The sequence below is a fragment of the Periplaneta americana genome, chromosome 14, assembly GCF_040183065.1.
Source record: "Periplaneta americana isolate PAMFEO1 chromosome 14, P.americana_PAMFEO1_priV1, whole genome shotgun sequence".
NCBI classification, from domain to species: Eukaryota; Metazoa; Arthropoda; class Insecta; order Blattodea; family Blattidae; genus Periplaneta; species Periplaneta americana.
The window spans coordinates 106,971,703-106,990,413 of record NC_091130.1 but is presented as its reverse complement, the minus strand read 5'-3'; the positions used below and the strand labels follow the sequence as shown (position 1 = coordinate 106,990,413).

The 18,711-nt window shown below is 37.8% G+C and overlaps 2 protein-coding genes across 3 annotated transcripts in view; one reads left to right on the top strand and one right to left on the bottom strand.

The window, feature by feature from the left end:
• Positions 1-18,711, top strand: part of Fcp3C (Follicle cell protein 3C) — a 119,877-nt gene that overhangs the window by 37,298 nt on the left and 63,868 nt on the right. The gene's annotated exons all lie outside the window — the stretch shown is intronic.
• LOC138713619 (arylsulfatase B-like) overlaps positions 9,248-18,711 on the bottom strand; it is a 30,327-nt gene continuing 20,863 nt past the window's right edge. For both annotated transcript variants that reach the window (XM_069845853.1, XM_069845852.1), the window contains exons 6-7: positions 13,821-13,956; positions 9,248-10,028 (exon numbers count right to left, since the gene is read on the bottom strand). In XM_069845853.1, coding sequence (XP_069701954.1) covers positions 9,331-10,028; positions 13,821-13,956 — 834 coding nt within the window. In that variant the 3' untranslated portion in view covers positions 9,248-9,330. The remainder of the gene's footprint in view (positions 10,029-13,820; positions 13,957-18,711) is intronic.

The window sequence follows — 18,711 nt, the reverse complement described above, 5'->3', positions numbered from 1 at the left end:
ATCCCGAATTTAAAAGAAAACTTACAAATTAAACCAAACCTTTTAACACTATTAAATACAGAGTATAATCTAAATTTAACAGAAGAAATACTCAAATCAGAAGTAAACACTGAAATAATGAAACAATTGTCTTTAGAGACAATTAATATTAGGTACCCTCCACAAAATTGGCTTCATTTATACACCGACGGATCCTTGATCTCCAGGGAACAAGATGCAGGTGCAGGTGTTACGTGCTGTCTCTTCTCACTTTATAGATCTCTTGGATATGGAACAACAAGTTTTGATGGAGAAATCATTGCAATAAGTGATTCCGATTGGTTCCGCTGTACAAGCTTGTGACGCTACGGCGCATATAGCAGCCGACCGCCTTCCGAACTGCCGTCTAGTCTAGTACATACAGTCACGAAGCTCAATACGTAGGGAATATGCATTCAATGACAGTTGAACTTCAGTTGCTAGTCACTAGGATCGCTACTATCGCACAGTCTATTGTTCCTAGTATTCTCAGTTGCTAACCGCTTGGCGCATTGTATCGCGAGAAATGCAGAAGAATCATCTCAAGCTTCGTGACTATGTACTAGACTGTGATAAATGTGATAATATATTATCTGCCGTGTTTATGAAGTTGTAGCAGTAATATTTTTCTTGTTGTTGACAAGCCAGTGGTCGTCAACTCGATGCCCTGTGACGTCATCTCAGCCTGCTCGTGTTTCGCTGCCGCGGGCACAGAGGAAGCTTGCGATGGTGGCTCCCTTTTCGTGATAATTATTGTTTCTTATATTGATAAAATTGAACCTAAAGTAATGTGAATGCCTAATACTAGTATTTACATGTATGAGACCAATTGGTTGATAAGTTAGAGATGAAATGAAAGATCAATAAAACTAAATACTGTACTGCATTTTAGATTTCTACTTTTTCTTTTGTTTATGCAGGGGAAGACAAGCTGTATGCTCTGTCTTGTTGCAGTACCTTGCACTCCTTCTCACTGTATGAAAGTGGTCAAAATGAAAGTGGCCGTTCTCTTGAGCAATGAAAATTTTCTAAGTCCCTTCGGGTGAGCGTGCAGTTCACTATCGTAACCCTCGTGCGCCGCTTTAGTTAACTCCATAATACAAGGCGCTATTTGGGCTACCTCCACAGCATGCTTCGAATCTCCGTAGTGAATTATTTTTGTCCTTTGTTTTATTTTTTACAACTCCTTTTAGTCTAATATAATAAAATAATTTTGCTCATGCTAATTCATGTTACTTACAGATAATTACAAAATTGGTGAAAATGTGTGGTTATAATTCCAGGAAATCAGGATATATTTTATCATCAGAATTATGGTTTTTATTCTAGTTTACAATTATGTACTACATTTAGGCCCTAATGATCACAAATTTAGATTAGCATAATAATCATATTCCCTGTAGCACACCTTGCAAATTAATTATTGCCAATTATATAACCGTCAACATATAGTATTTACTGAATTTTCCTTAGCCAATAGAGTGTAAAGCAACAGGGATTAATAAAATAATTAAGCTCCACAGCATGCTTGGCGTGGAGCAGTGGTTAAGCTATTTAACTTCTATCCAGACTGTTCGAGTTCGAATCTCCGTAGTGAATGTTTTGTTTTGTCCTTTCTTTTATTTTTTACAACTCCTTATAGTGTAATATAATCAAATAATTTTGCTTATGTTAATTCATGTTACTTACAGATAATTACAAAATTGGTGAAAATTTGTGGTTATAATTCCAGAAAATCGGGATATATTTTGTCATCAGAATTATGGTTTTTCTTCTTGTTTACAATTACTACGTTTAATCCCTGATGATTATAATAATAATAATAATAATAATAATAATAATAATAATAATAATAATAATTTATTTTAGCTGGCAGAGTTAAGGCCGTAAGGCCTTCTCTTCCACTCAACCAGAAAAAAGTGTATATACATACACACATACGGATTTAGATCAGTATAATAATTATATTCCCTGTAGCACAACTTGCAAATTAATTATTGCCAATTATTTAACCGTCAACATATTTATTGAATATTCCTTAGGCAATAAAGTGCAAAGCAGCAGGGATTAATAAAATAATTAACACAACATTTTAATATGGAAGTCCCTAATTGTCGTCTTAAGTGTTACTTCCATCTTGCGTCAAAAGTTTCTATTAACACGACAAAAATAATAAAACGAAAAGTATTGTAAGGATAAAAAAAATTATGGTATTGTAACGAGCAATGGTCGTACTCCACTTGAGAACCTGTTAAACAGTATATAGTGTTTGTGTTACAATATTCACTGTTTAAACACACTGAACGATCTGTCTGTTTTAAATTTCGTACATGAATTATTTTCTCGGAAGATTTTAGTGATTAATAGCCGTGTTCCCCATTATACTGTAACTACTAGAAGTATATATGCAATCTTTTGAAGAAAGCCTGGCTGTCCCGAGCGCTCACGGAAATTCCCGATTCGAACTTAGTCTCTCAGACGCCGGCCACTTTCATTTTGATCAAGTGTACGCTTTATGAACAAATTAAGAGCATTGTAGGGGTAATGGTTGAGGGAGGGTTGACAAGATCATGAAACATAATAGGGATAGTGATTGAAGGATGAGTAAGGACAAGGTCATGCATGGATTTAAAGAAGCACGAATGTAATAACTGAGAATACGACTTGCATTAATGTTGTCCAGTCGATTAAAATTATAACTCGAACTGTAAAAAATGCATTGAAGTTAGGCCTAAATGCAGATGAACACAGATAAAACGATTTGTAAAGAAACTGTTTGAAGTTGTGTAACGGATAACTAATAATTAGGATTAAATTATAATAATGATCTTTTTGAAAATGAACTGAAGAACACTTTTATTAAAATACATCTAAGCATGATATTATTCCCAGAAATACTGAAACAAATTAATGCTTTGTAAAATTCAAGTAAAAATTGCTTTCCTGTTTCAAGAACGTGTGACTAGTAAACATTAATTCACCAGTTGAACTTTATTACGATGATTTTCTGGATTTTTCTAATTCTCATTATTGTCTTTGAAGGCAAGCTTACACTTTCAAAATCTTCTAGCAGATTTAAACATTTTTCTCTGCAGCCATCACAATAACAGCTTTAGCAAAATCTCCATCAATAAATGACCTTAGATTTTTCGCTTTAAATAGAGTACCGTAATTTTGAAGCTCAAGCGAACACAATATTCGCTAATTTGATAATTATCAGTACCCTTTAACTGTTTTATCACCTCATCACGTTCATCTCTCTAATATCTGTCATATTCATTAGCGTGGCACGAAGAATAATACTATTGTAGATTAAACGTTGTTAGCTTGGTGTATTTCCTTGCCACAAACTAAACATTTTTGCCTCTTCACCACACGACACAAAAAGGAAAAGTTTCTCTCATACAGACAAGAAACTAGGCACCGATTGATTAGAAGCCATCACAAAGATATGTTTACTTTCGAAGCTTACAACGAGACTGAACACTCTCAATGCCTTTACATTGAATTCCCCATACCAGTCATCGGCAGAATTGTACTCACGATGACTCAGGCAATGCAACCAGCAATACACATGACGTCGCATGGTTGTGGGTAAGGTTGAGGCCTGCTCAGACATCAGTGGCGTGCAGCCATCACAAACTTCATATTAACTGTATCGTAACTTTCAAGGTGAATTCTAAGTTTATGTTACAATTAGCCAATCTCAAGATAGCAAATAAACTTTCATCTTTCAGCCGCGATTTTTGTTTTGATTTTGCAAGTTTCAATTTTGAAAAAAAAAAAACGTTTGCAACTGTAAGTGGAACCAAACATGCCGCTATATTGGCGGCAAATAACCTAAGGGAAGCATATTTTTTGCGTAAACAGAATTTTGAAGAAATTTAAACCACACTTGTCTTTGCACCGCGTTTGTAAATATGTTTCACTCTGTAAATCAGCTACTACTTGCTGCATTTCTGGCTTAACCTTCTTTATATCTATGGTCAAAGAATTCGCAAAAAGTAAAAAATCATTTGCAATATTTTTAAAATCACCGAATCTCCGTTGTTGAAATTCGGCTTTTCGATTTAGCTCAACATAATTATTTAAATCTGATTCAGAAATATCAGAAAGTGATTGTAAGCATAGGACATGATGGAACTGTTTTCCCCTCATATTTGATTTCCAGATATCTATCGTTGTAATGAATGATTGCACCATATCGTACATATCTACTACGTTTTGCTATTGCCCTTCATACTGCAATTTGGATTTTAAATGTTCATAAATACCTGTGATCTTCTGATGCTATTTATGACATAGGCTACATTATAATGACGTTTAATAATGTGTTAATAAATGCCCTTGAAAACTTTCGAGCACAATAAACATATAAGTTACTATTGTTTCCATAAGCACAAGAAAAATACGTATTCTCCCATTTTTATTCTTTAAATACACGTTTCCTACCTTTGGACAAAGCCATGCTTAACTAGCTATATGTTACGCCACTGGTAGCTACTTGTCCAACGTACAGACCGATTAGTTAGTCCTGAAAGCTCAGCGACGCGAAACAGGGGAAGTAATAGGAGTAGTGGGGCGAGTTCCGGAATGGAGATAAGGACGAGCGATCGGTAAAGGAATGCAGTACAGCTTAACTGTATTGGAAACAATGCTATACCGCATGCGTGACATCCGATCGCTCTGACTGCAAGCAACAGACTAACCTGAACACCCCTTGGCGTAACTTAATGGACTCGCCTGACCCAGGCGCAGATTGCCGGCGACTGTCAGGACTAAATAATCATACTGTACCTGCAAAGGGTTGGTTGGGAGGGGGATGTGTATTCCTTGCCTGCCCCTGCAATGTCACTTAGTAACAGGCATCGAAATGACATTTCTGCAGACGGCTGACTTATGGGTTTGGAACGTTACACCATTTCATAGGCGTATAGATCGTTAAAATTTATTATCAAAATGGGCATCCGTTCGCCAAGCATTCCGTGCATTACGTGAAATGTATGGTGTACATAATCGTCCCTGTAAGGAAACAATATTGGGCGTTTGATCGAAAAATTTGAGGCAATTGGTTCTGTCGCAATTCAGGCAACACTTGTAGCCTTCTTGAACGACGCAAACGCTACAACAAGAACATAGTCGCTGTTCATGAGAGTGTACGCGAGAATACACGGAAATCAATTTTTCAGCGAGCACAAGAATTGAGTCTTTCATCGACCACAACTTGGAGGATTTTGAATCTGGACTTGAAGTTACATAGTATGCTACCTCTGGAGGTTCTGGCTGATATGTACATCTATTATCAGACAGTACATCTCACTTGATGATATTTCTGGTGTCAATCGCAAAGTATTTTTAATCCAACTGTAGTACCCCGCACAGATAGGCCTATTGGTGTACTACCAGAGTGCTGCAGAATAGCGCTTACAACCGGTTTATATTCGACCAGTAGCAGATCAACCTGCGAGGTTGGACATTCGTTCGAATATCCGGCCTTGAAGCGGTTGCGCCTGGCTAGACAGAACAACAGACATAGAGAAGAGAATACCAAGCACATTTCACCATACAGGAACTCTGATGACATTTTGTAACTACACAAATGGAGTAATTGAAGGAAATTTACTTTTCCTAATTAAAAAAAGGGTTAGCTTGAAATTCTTAGGAAAATATTTGGGGCTAAGAGGGATGAAGTTACAGGAGAATGGAGATAGTTACACAACGCAAATGCACGCATTGTATTCTTCACCTGACATAATTGGGAACATTAAATCCAGACGTTTGAGATGGGCAGAACATGTAGCACATATGTGCGAATCCAGAAATGCATATAGAGTGTTAGTTGGGAGGCCAGAGGGAAAAAGACCTTTGAGAAGGCCGAGACGTATATGGGAGGATAATATTAAAATGGATTTGAGGGAAATGGGATATGATGATAGAGACTGGATTAATCTTGCACAGGATAGGGACCGATGGCGGGCTTATGTGAGAGCAGCAATGAACCCGCGGGTTCCTTAAAAGCCATAAGTAAGTTAGCTTGAAATAGGGTTATAATTGATTGGACACTTTGGTACATTTATCTTCATAATTAATATATAAATCAACTAATGGACACCGGTAACAACAAAGGAAATAAGCGTAATGCATAGATGAAATCTGACGTGTAAACAAATAGAAGAATGAAATAAATTACAATTACCTACAAAAGAGACGAGCAAATATGTACACACTTACTATTGTAACGTTCATACTTTAAACTCAAAATACATAGGCTACCTCTGAAAGAGTAGTTAATATAGCCTATATCTTTTAAATATTCTAAGCGGATGTATTATTATTTCTCTAATAAATCGTTTTTAGGGGATAAGTTATTAACAAAAATAAAATCACTCTCAATTCTAATGATTGTAGTTTCATGATGCGTGCTTCAATCAATGAGGAGAGAGGAAGAAATATCATTTGAAAGGTACATGGTGATAATCGCGTCTTTGTAACGATTCTTGGAATTCCTGGATGGCTCAATGTTATCTGTCGTTCATGATCCAGAGCCGTTCAACCGAGTGAGACTCGGACATTCGTTAAACCGAACGTTGGACTACTCCGCGAGACGGAAGAGCTTCGCATACTGTCTATAGCGCCAGGCGTTCAGTAGCAATCTTGTCTTTCGTAACCGGTTATGCAGGACTTTATGTACTATGACGTCTCTCGATAATTTCTGCGGTGGCTGAGTGATCAGACCTCTGGCCTGTCACAAGGCGGTCCGGGTTCTATTCCCGGTCAGGTCTGGGATTTTTCATTGAAAAATGCGCCTAGATGCGCAATAGATCGTAACAGGTTGCAGTTTTAGGCCACAGTGCCCCTCTGCCGTAAATTCCAATTCTGGCTTTGACTTGTAGAAAAGAAGGCAATTAAAAAAGCTGTCCTTGTCTTCCTCATTGCTCTACCCATTCTTCATATGATAACGCAGAATTCCTGCACGGAAATATCATACGTACTTCGGTATTATCATATTAATATGATATACGTAAATAATCATTGAGTGATTCAAGACGCGCTCATTCCGTCGGATCCCGGCCACTTAGTCACTCGTAATGAGTGCACCTATGCACATAATATGTTGGACATTGTGCCACTGTCACACATCTGTGAGGGTGCATGAGGGTTGGCCACTAAAGGGAAACTGAAAGGTGGAACTTAAACTGAGAGGATTCAATCCGGCATCGGAACTGGAATCCGGTGTGGCTTAGTGGATAAAGCGTCAGCTGAAAACCCAGGTTCGAGTCCCGGTGTCGGAGAGAATTTTTCTCCGCTCCACCCATCCTTCATCATAAGTGAAGAGGAAAAAATGAAAGGATAGTGATACGGATAGCAAAAATTCATCTACTTATACTCATGCAGTATGTAGAAATTATATCACTTGAAATAACTCTAATTAGGCCTATTCAAAAACAGTATACAATGGTGGACATGGGGGGGAGCGGGAACTGAATCATCAGTGTATAAAAATAATAGAAGGATCTCTACTTCAGCTATATTCTTATAAAATTGTGGAGACACTCATGACCTTAGTGCATCAATACTCTTTGAACCACTAAAATTTGCGTCTTACAAGAAATACGTCACTTTACTGTTTTCTAATACGCCAATCAAAAAAGTGAAACCCATTTTGAGATATGAGCTAAAGTTGGGAAAAATCGATTACTTACATTTATACACGCAGAGGTGCTCTCGACGCTGCGGTCCACATATTGCAGATCGTCATCATCATCATCATCATCATCATCATCATCATCATCATCATGTCTATATATGATTAAACGCTATAATACTAAGATTGCATTATAGGTTATTTGGAGGGGTGCTGAAGGGTCTGCGGGGATTTCAGAAGGGGTGCGCAAGCCCTCCCTCGTACCCTCTTGGCGCCATCCCCTGCGTGTCTGATTAGCCTCTGTAACTTTAGAACAGCGGTCATCAGCACAGTGCACCCTCAGGCTAGCGTCTCTTACCCGCGGATAAGACATTGCACTAGCGTGCATCCGTGGCGACTGCTGCTGGCGGGTATATATTATCTCTTTCCCTTCTGCACGACGCGTCGCGACGGTGCATATTCAGATACACTTCTTACCCGTGACCCATTTCAGCGAGTGCTGACTATCACTGATTTAGAAATTCTTCCAATAAAGAATTAAGTACATTTATTAACTCATCGTTTATTGATAGCATCTATTGTTTCAAGGAACCTTACGTAAACAGTATCTTATTAATAGAGACAGGATTTCCATGCAAATGAATGTTTTTATATAAGATTGCTACAGTTCTCAAACTTTGTAAATAACCTTTTCATGGCTTAGTGATTCGAAATATGTATACTTTTTCCGTGCATATTTGCATGTTTTGGTCTTTTTAGTGGTAAATTCATGCATAATGCATATTTTGAGGGTTATGTTGCATATTACGTCCATTTTTATAGTTTCATTGCATATTTTATATTAAATCACACGATACTGCATTTTATAAATGTTGCCTCGTAGAGTTTGGTACTTCTGAGCTTACACTATGTGAGTATATGTACTGAAAAAAATAAGTGAAATGCCAACGGTTTGCAGGGTTTCTACCTGAGGACTTTGAACCTTACCAGCTAATCCTCTCATTGTATGTCACACTGGAATTCCACACTCCTGTTCTATACAAGTCTTACTCTGGGGCTAAAATTATTATGAGAAGGATGCCTCTTCTGCTCCCTTCCATACTTTGTAGTTTGGCGACAATAGCACTAACATGCTTCCCCTAACAAGCCTTTAATTTGGACAGGCAGATAGGTAGAAGGTCTGTAGTAGGCTACATGTACAGGTGTTTTGTGAATTAGCTGCTGTATTTGTGTTCTGTGGTGATCTGTGAAGTGTTGTAATGCCCCCGATTAAATGTTCGAGAAGAGATCTTGTGGCACAGTGGATTAAGGGAAAAGGATCTTAGAAATTTGGAAAGACTGTTAGTAGTACATTGTGCCATTCGAAAATAAAATGTAAGTTTCAATTTTGATAGTGCATATCTTCAGTATTTTTTTTTTCCTTTATTTTGCATATTTGACGATTTGATAGTGAATGGATGCATGCATATTTTACGATTTGATAGTGCATGAAAATCTTGTCTCTACTTATTAATATTGCAGTTTTCCTCTTAACTTTTGAGTATAGAAGATTATGTACTACTTGAAAACTAAACTAGTTACAAAGATCTTTAACTTCTGTTGTATTTTAAATACATGATACTAGTTACCAAAATAAATATTATATTTCACAACAATTATTAATTCAATCATACTAAAGAGTAAAACACACAAAGGAATAAAATCTGAGAAAGAAAGGTATGCAAAGAAAGAAATTTATAATCACTTTTCGAAGAAAGGTCTGATGAATCAATTCGCACGTATTTATCATCACGCCAACAAACCCAAGTATTGTTGAAAAGAGAAGGGTTGGAATTTGGATCTGCAGGCCTATTTAATTCTGGTGCAGACTCTTTCCTGTAATATTCCAACTTGCTTCTTAAATTCTTCACTCTGTCCGGATACCTCGCCGCTAAATCCTCCGATTCACAAGGATCATTATCAAGATCAAACAGACAGTAAGATGGACAATAAGAATCTTGCACATCGCCCCTCTGTACATCACAATTTATAGTAGCGCGCTTTCTCAACTGCAAAATCGTTGTCTCCTCTAGGCTGTTTAAACGTAAAGATGTTATTGCCTTGGAGACGAGACTGTCAGTTACTCCTGTTGTATTGTACAGAGGACTGGGTGAGCCTCTTCCATCTTCTCCATAAAGACCGTCATATTCTCCACTTTTCGTCGTAGATTTAACAAGTTTCCATTTACCTTCGATTATAGCTTCCATCACATCTGCTTGAGCCACGTTTATTAAAGTTTCGTTACGAGGTTTTACAACAGTATTGTCCAACAATGACGGCCATTGGTCGACGCCATCTATCTTCCCGAGAGAGGAGACATTTCCACCTATAATTAAAATGTATTTGTAGCACATTAGCCTATAATTGAAGGGTTCAGAGCCATGGTGGGCCAAGCGCCATTCATTAAAAACGGAGAAAGCAAGGGTTAAAGTTGAGTGAATATCATAGTTTAATGAAGATTGACATATCATTTAGATTGAATGTGTATACTTTATATTACTTCCTATATGTTTCCATTGAATTATGGTCATAACTTCATTTTAACCCTTGTTTGCTACGGTTTTAGTAAATGGCGCTTGGCCCACTATGGTTCTGAACCCTTCAATTCTAAATCGCACAGTACGTAGTACAGAGTTGTTTCCAATCTCTGATAACGAATTCTAATGACATCATGTGCGTCACGAATCACACCGACAGCTGAATTGCGGCGAGAGGTGACAGACCAGTAGTGAGTGATTTCATAATCAGAGTGCACGGTGTATCACAGTAGCAATGCCCAAGAAAATAGAGTCTTTTTGGGAGAGGTACATACCAACTCTTTCCGATGCCAAGTACAGTTACGTGAAAATCATAGCAGCTTGTAAAAAAAGTGATTTCGTTATTTCAAAGAAAGGCATCTTGTGTGTACCTAATAAGACTGGCAAAACTCGGATGGGATTAATTCCAGAGTGGAAAAAGCAAGCTAATCCACCCCCCGTCACAAGTCGCCGCACCCCACGAGATGATACAAATTAATTCCATTCGAGTTTTACCAATCTTATTAAGTACACAGAAGATGCCTTTCTTGGGAATAACGAAACCTCGTTTATTGCAGGGTTCTTTTATATTCACTTAACTGTACTTGGCATCGGAAAGGGTCGTAATGTATCCCTCCCAAAAAAGGCTCGATTTTCTTGGGAATTTCTGCTGTGAGTCGCCGTGCACTCTGACTATGAAATCACTCACTACTGGTCTGTCACCTCGCGCCACAGTTCAGTTGTCGTGTGACTCCTGACGCACATGATGTCATTCAAATTCGTTATCAGAGATCGGAAACAATCCTGTACAATAAAATACAGACAAGAAAGTTGAATCTCAAAGTAGATAAAACACACAGAATTAGATCTATACATTTCTTTAAATACATTTTTAACTCTCTATAATCTATTAGTGCTATCTGATAGTGCTAACTGAAGGCGATACCTGCCAACAGTGTGACATTGAAACTTGTGTTCAGTTTTCTGTCCAGCGACAGTCCTGATATATGAAGATTGGTTAATTAGTAACACTCGCACTCATATCCATACAAATATTCAGACTAGACAGACCAGTGGTCGTCAGCACTCGCTAAAATGGGTAAAGGGTAAGCGGAGCAACGTGTCGTGCCCCGTCGTGCAGCAGGAAGTGGTAGAGAGCATACCCGCTAGCAGCTACGAATGCACCATAGTGTAGAGTCTTCTCCGCGAGTAAGAGAGGGTGCTCTGTGCTGATGACCGCTCAAGGAACTTTTCTTCAAGGAAAATTCTCCGAGAGAGGAGCCCGGGAATGGAACTCGGGATCTAAAGATCTGGAAGCCAGCATCCTGATTGCCAGATTATAGAAGCGATAAAATATCCATTTGAAGTACTTACAGTCGGCCTTACAGCCTATTACAATACTTGATAAGCAGTATTGAAATTATAATAAACGCAAAAAACAGTATGCAAAAACTATTCAATACATTCGTTCTGAAAAGGAATTTTAAAATATTACATTTGTTCGGATTAAATTTCTGCACATTTAAAGGACGAAATTAAAATTATTTCAATCATTCATTATCATAATACACTGCTCTCTTAAATTGACTGAGCATATTGTGAATTAAATCAACGGCTTTCCCAAAACAAAAAACATTTCTTTTCTCGAAAAGGAATTAAACATGAGCAAAATTGTATTGAACCTTCTTGTTTGAAATATCTCAAAGAATTATATATATATATATATATATATATATATATATATATACTCGTATATAGTGAGGTCACAAAGTGAACGTACCTCCCATGTATTACAATACTACGATGGGTATGATTGATTGATTGATATGGACATGTACCTGATAGTTTAACGATCCAAAACATCGGTATGAAGACCTTCATTTTCATAGCACAGCTGAATTCTGCGCCATATCCTGGCAGATGTTTCACGAAGATAATCAAGGGCCACTTCGTTGAAGGCGTCTGCCACAGCTGCTTGCACGTTGTATTATAGCGGTGATTTCGCGCTTTGTTCTTGATGAACTCCCAGAGAACATTATCAGGTGTTGTGAAGTCGGGACTTCGTGGAGGCCAGACAAACGGAGCTTGATCACCTGTAGATCCTCTTCTAATCCGCAGGTTGGGAAAGGTCGCACAGTGTTTTCGATACCAGTTTGTTCCAATCGTGGCATCAACCATTCACTAAGCATGTCCTGGTAGGCTGGTCAATTAAAGAAACCTTGGAAGAAGAAAGGACCTTGTTGTCGGCTTTCCATTTCTGGAACGGTATTTCACACTAACCGTTGCGAGTGCACGTTTTTCAGCCCAACATTGTTGTTTTCCTCGGCGGTTCCACACCAAAGCGGTCACGAAATTTCATCTTCACTGTTTCCACGGCATCGCCGGTATGACGTCTTTTATGAATCAAAACCGCTGTCACTAATTTTTGTTCGATGGTAAACTGACTCTGGTCAGCCATATTTGTTTATTAAGTAGGGACCGGATTTGTAGGTTTTTACCTATTTTTTTTCTTGCTTTTTAACCCTAATTACTTCAATACTTTTCCGAACCATTATCGTAGGAATCGTATATGTGAATATATCGAGTATTTGGAATCTTCATCGCTACAACTGAAAGATGCAATTGGTGTCATTGACTCGCTTCTACAGAAACAAGTACCAGACCCGTGGGTGAAGCCGTCACATTAAAACTGAAGTAAGTATTGCAGAGGAGTCCAGGGTTTGAGAAAATGAAAAATGTGTGCTCCCTTCTCTAGGGGGAAAGCTTCAAATGTCAGTTACCGTGGGTACCTACTGCAGTGGCAGCAATGAATTTTGCATCTATGACGTCATGTACTGTCAAAAGCACCATTTCGTCCTTCAAACGTATTTTGAGAGACAATAGAGAAACTTCTCAGTCGAGAATCTTGAAAAGTATCTGGTCATATATTGCAACCAGGAACAGTACCAGTAAATAATGTTGTTTTGTTTGTTTGTTTGTTACCTTTTAAAATAATTCTTGATCAAGTTTGAACAAATTTAATTCAAAAGTTGTTTGTGTACTGTTCCTTCTATGTATTGAAATTTACGTAGTTATATCAAGGCAAATTATATTAGATAAAATGTTAATTGTTACAATAATTTATTCAAACTACAAATAATGTTAAAGAAAAATGGACAAAATTTCGAATCTTTTAATTTTTTATAAATAGTTTGGTTCTTGAAAAAGTCAGTTTCGTGGTCCATGTTGCCTTAATAAATTATTGTAAGGATGCTTTTTAACGATCTGGCAGTTTTTGCGACCCTTTTCACAGGTTGGACAGAAAACCTAAAAAAAAAGCTATTTCACCTATACCAAAAACCTAAAATGGTCTTTTTAAAAACCTAAAAATCCGGTCCCTATTTATAACTGCACGGTTACCATGATAGCATGGCACCAATGTAAACATGGGGGTACCAACATTCACATTCAACTTTCACAAAGTCTGTGAAATAAGAATACATGGGGGATACGCCCACTTTTTTACCTCCCAGTGTATATATATATATATATATATATATATATATATATATATATATATATATATATCTGTGTGCGTGTGTGCTATTAAATGTAATATTTACCAGCGATTGAATACAGCGTAGGATACCAGTCCGTTATATGAATCAATTGTTGAGCCACACTTCCAGGATTTCGAATTGACGGACTCCAAATTGCTGCCACTCCTCTCACTCCACCCTCAAATGTGGTGAATTTTACCTGTAGGAAAAAAAATATAGTACTTATTTAAAGTTGATTTGTAATGTACTACCTAGTTATTTACTCATAACTTTTCGAAAATATCCATCAGTATCTACTTCGGTAACTATAACATATTTGCCTCTGCTTGAACTGCCAATTCATAATTTGTTTAGATAACACTGCTTCTGGCATTCTCTCAACATAATTGAAACTCTATAATAGTCATGTCAACTGATGCCCATAGGCGCAAGAGTGCACTTTAGAGCTCAGGAGAGCCTGAGCGCTATACAGCGGAAAGGAAAGAGACAGACGAAAGAGGTAGTATAGCCTATGCCGCTTGGTCGAGCTATATACAGCGATGGCCAGCACTGATTGAATAGATAAAGGGAAGAGAACTTATTAAAACTGTATCCATGTTAATTTTTAGATTTGTCTGAGAAGTATAAGTGCATTATAAGAATGTAAGTTTTAATTTTAATGCTCATTTTTCACATGTTTGCTTTTTTATTCAATAGAAATATTTTCTCAACTTTCTTCACAGAAAAGTGAAATTTTCATATATGTTTCTTTAGTAGCCTTAAAGATACTGAAACAATGTTTTTGTAAATTTAATATATCGTAAATGCGAATTGCTGAAGTTAGTAAATTGAAAATTTTGTAAATATTCGCATGGAAAATGTTTGTAACGACATGAATTAACAAAACAACTACTGTTACATCATAAACAAAAGATATGTGCCCATGTGTTGCAAAAACGTCAGCTCTATAGCTTCAGCAGATTTCGAAAATAATTTAATATTCTGATGTTGGGAAGTTGCACACCAATATCACCTTAAAAGCATAATGCGATAAGAGGTTTGTTATGTAATAATAGTTACAGTTAAAACATATACCAGCCACCGGCGTGGCCCAGTCGGTTAAGGCGCTTGCCTGCCGGTCTGAAGTTGCGTTCGGGCGCGGGTTCGATCTCCGCTTGGACTGATTATCTGGTTGGGTTTCTCCGAGGTTTTCCCCAATCGTAAGGTGAATACCAGGTAATCTATGACGAGTCCTCGGTCTCATCTCGCCAAATACCATCTCGCTATTACCAATTTCATCGACGCTAAATAACCTAGTAGTTGATTCAGCGTCGTTGAATAACCAATTAAAAAAACCTATACCTAGATAACTTTGCTTTGTACTATAATATTGTTCGATAAGTTTATTGATTACTTTTACAAGGCTAAAGATACCATCAAGATCAATTCCAACTTATGAATATGACAATATTCAATCTCTTTTTTTTTGGGAGGGGGGGTTATCACTTTCTTTAGGAATGATCTGTTTCATTTTCTTAGTAGAGTATAATTGTACTACTATGGAATTTATGTGAATATTCCTTCTTAACTCTTTATTATGTTATTAACGTTTAAAACACAAGTACAATATTAAGAAATTGGTGTTAGTACTTTTGTTTTACAGACAATATAGATAATATCAAACAGAAAGAAGCCGTATAAAAATAACGACATAAAATTTCACGTTTAGTTTGAAGTTTGTACACCACTGTTTTTTTAATCTAACGGGCTACATTAGAGGTCTCCAAAAAGCGTATAGTCATTCGTGCTCTCGATGCTGCCCGCCGAACACAGTGTGCTGTAAGGCTAGAGGAGGGGGAGAGACTCGTACCTCAACAGATGGGAGCGGTCAGTGGGGGATTGCGGCAACGATCTGCTTATGTTTACAAATAATAACATCAAAAGGATAAGAAATATCATACGTTTGTATATTATTTTGACATATTATGAAGCTTATACTTCTGATTGGGGAATATTCGTGAGCGAATGCAAACATGGAAAATAGAATAATTCATTTCGCATAAGCTACACTTTCCAAACATCTAGCATTGCCACAAACCATGTAACACGATTGTACATGTCGATTATATTCTGATTGTGTTCTTGCAGATGACAATTCAAATTGTTGAAATTTTCCGAAATACCAACAAGGAATGTTAAATCAGTAACAAACAGTTCATCTTCCAGCTCCTGAATGTCCTTCCCTTGTAAATTAAAGGGAACAATTAGTTTCAATGAACAATGTAGATATACTGAAACAATATATACAATAAAGCATATGCATAAACATCTTACCTAATCTTCATATTCCTCTCTTAGGTGTAATTGCTCTAACAGCTTACGAAATTTGCGATATTTTAGGAAGGAACCATTAATTGTGTTGACCGATCGTACAACGACATCCATAATCTATTTCATATTTACAACTTTACTCCACAGTGCTTCCTGGTGAATTAAACAATGCAAATATGTTACATTTACAGGCACTCCCTTATCATTCAACCATTTGTTTAGCCTGCCCATCAATCCTGTCCGTTTACCAGTCATGGCTGGAGCCCCATCTGTTGCTATTGACACAAGCCGTTGCAAATTCAACATTTCTGTTCTATGAGTCTTTAAGTACCTGAAAAGCATCTTCTCCAGTTGTATTTTCCTCCAGAGTAATTACATCTAAAAGATATTCAGACAAAGTAAAATGTTCATTAATTCCTCGGATGAAATTGGCTAGGTGAGCTTTGTCATTTCTATATGTGCTTTGGTCCAATTCAAGTGAGTAAGCTACAAACTAGTTAATTGTTGTTTCGACTTCAGATTCAGTTACATTTGCAATCTTGCAAATCCTTCTCTGAACTGTGTTTGGAGACAATTTAATTTTCTTAAACTTGTGACTTTGTTCTAGACACAGTATTTTAGTAACGTCCTGTATGCACGATTTTAAAAATGCTCATTCTGTAAAGGGCTTCATTGATTTTTCAATATTCCAAGTTAGAACATAGCTAGCAAGGATTTTTTTTTTGTTTAAGACTGAGGATACGTGTGTGATTTGTGTTTGTATTTTCTTGTTTCAAATTTATCAAAATATTTGTATTTTACCTAAAATAAAACGAGAAACTATAAGTATATCATGCGAAACTGAGTGTAAACGTATTGTACGTGGTACAGTCATTAAGTTCTAATACTGAGCGCATAGTGGCGTTGTGGTGCACTATAGCGCATAGGTGGCGCCATGGTATGATACCTTGTCAGTTAGTCTCTTGACCCAACAAGAGACAGTTGAGTGCATACACTGTAAGCAGAACTACGGTCTTTGTTGTGACGGTGATTTGAATGCGCACGTCGGAACCCGAGATGTCACAGTTTGAGCAACGGGCAAACATCAAGTTCTGCCAGAAATTAGGAAAAACTGCTGCCGAAACGTTTCAAATGATGCAGCAAGTTTACGGTGAGGACGCAGTGAGTCGCAGTGTTGTGTTTAGGTGACACCGACGTTTTTTGCAAGGAAGAGACAGTTTGGAAGATGATGTGCGTACTGGTCGGCCACAAACAATTCGAACTGAACGCAAGATCCAAGAAGTTGCAACGTTGGTGCGTGCTAACCGCTCCCAATCGGTATACGATATCGCAGCAACAGTAGGGGTCAGCCATGGTACTTGCTACAAAATCCTGTCTGATGACCTGAACATGTCTCGTGTTACCCAGCACAGTGTGCCACGAATCCTGTCGCAAGACCAACGTGATGATCGCATGACGATTTGTGGTGACCTCATCAGTAGTGCTGACGATGATCCGACGTTTCTCAACCGGATAATAACTGGATACGAAACTTGGTGTTTCCTTTACGATCCGCAACTGAAACGACAATCCACCACCTGGAAAACGCCGTTATCACCACGACAGAAAAAACCGCGACAAGACAGGTCAAAAGGCAAGGTGATGCTTGAACTGTTTTTTGATTCAAATGGAATTGTTCACATGGAATTCATCCCACAAGTTGCAACTGTGAACAAAACCCGCTACAAAGAGATCCTTGGCCGTTTATGAGATTCAATTCGCCGTAAGCGACCTGAGCTATGGCGTACAAAGAATTGGTTGTTGCTACATGACAACGCCCCTGCACATCGCTCTGTCCTTGTCCAAGAGGAACTTGCAAGACAACAGGTGACAGTTCTTCCACACCCTCCGTACTCACCTGATCTCGCACCATGCGATTTTTTTCTCTTTCCTTGCATGAAAACAACCCTACGTGGGCGTAGATTTCATTCTTCCGAAGAGGTCATGACTGCCACAAGAGAAGCCATACGGGACCTTCCTGCCAACATCTTTCAACTGTGCTTCCAACAGCTATACCAACGTTGGCAAACGTGCATAACGGCCAACGGAGACTATTTTGAGGGAGGATTTGGTTCTGTTTAAATGTACGCCGTGTTATGCGGCATCTTGTGATACATCCAGATTCTTGTGGGAGCCTACCCTCCAGGCGTCAATTCTTAGAACTTAATGACTGTGCCACGTAATATACTGATTATTATGTATAACCAACAGTTATACAGACGTCCCAAAATAAACTATTTTTACAGTCCAGCATACCTGTTATTTTATTGTATGATATTCTTTGTGAAGAGTCGAATAGTGTCGTCGAATGTTCAATTTTAACACGCCCTTAGGAATTTTCGAACATATTAAACATTTCATATTCTCCCCACTAACACAATATATATATATATATATATATATATATATTTATATATATATATATATTTCTCTTCCCTTTCATCCATGAATGTACTACGGTCATGATTAGAAGACATTGTGAAACGGTCGAACACTCCGACCAACACAATGATAATGACAGTCCGCCACTGCTCTTCGTTTACGCATAAACATTGAGTACAGTACAGGTGGGGACGGGTGAGGCGGAGCGGGCTCACTACATATC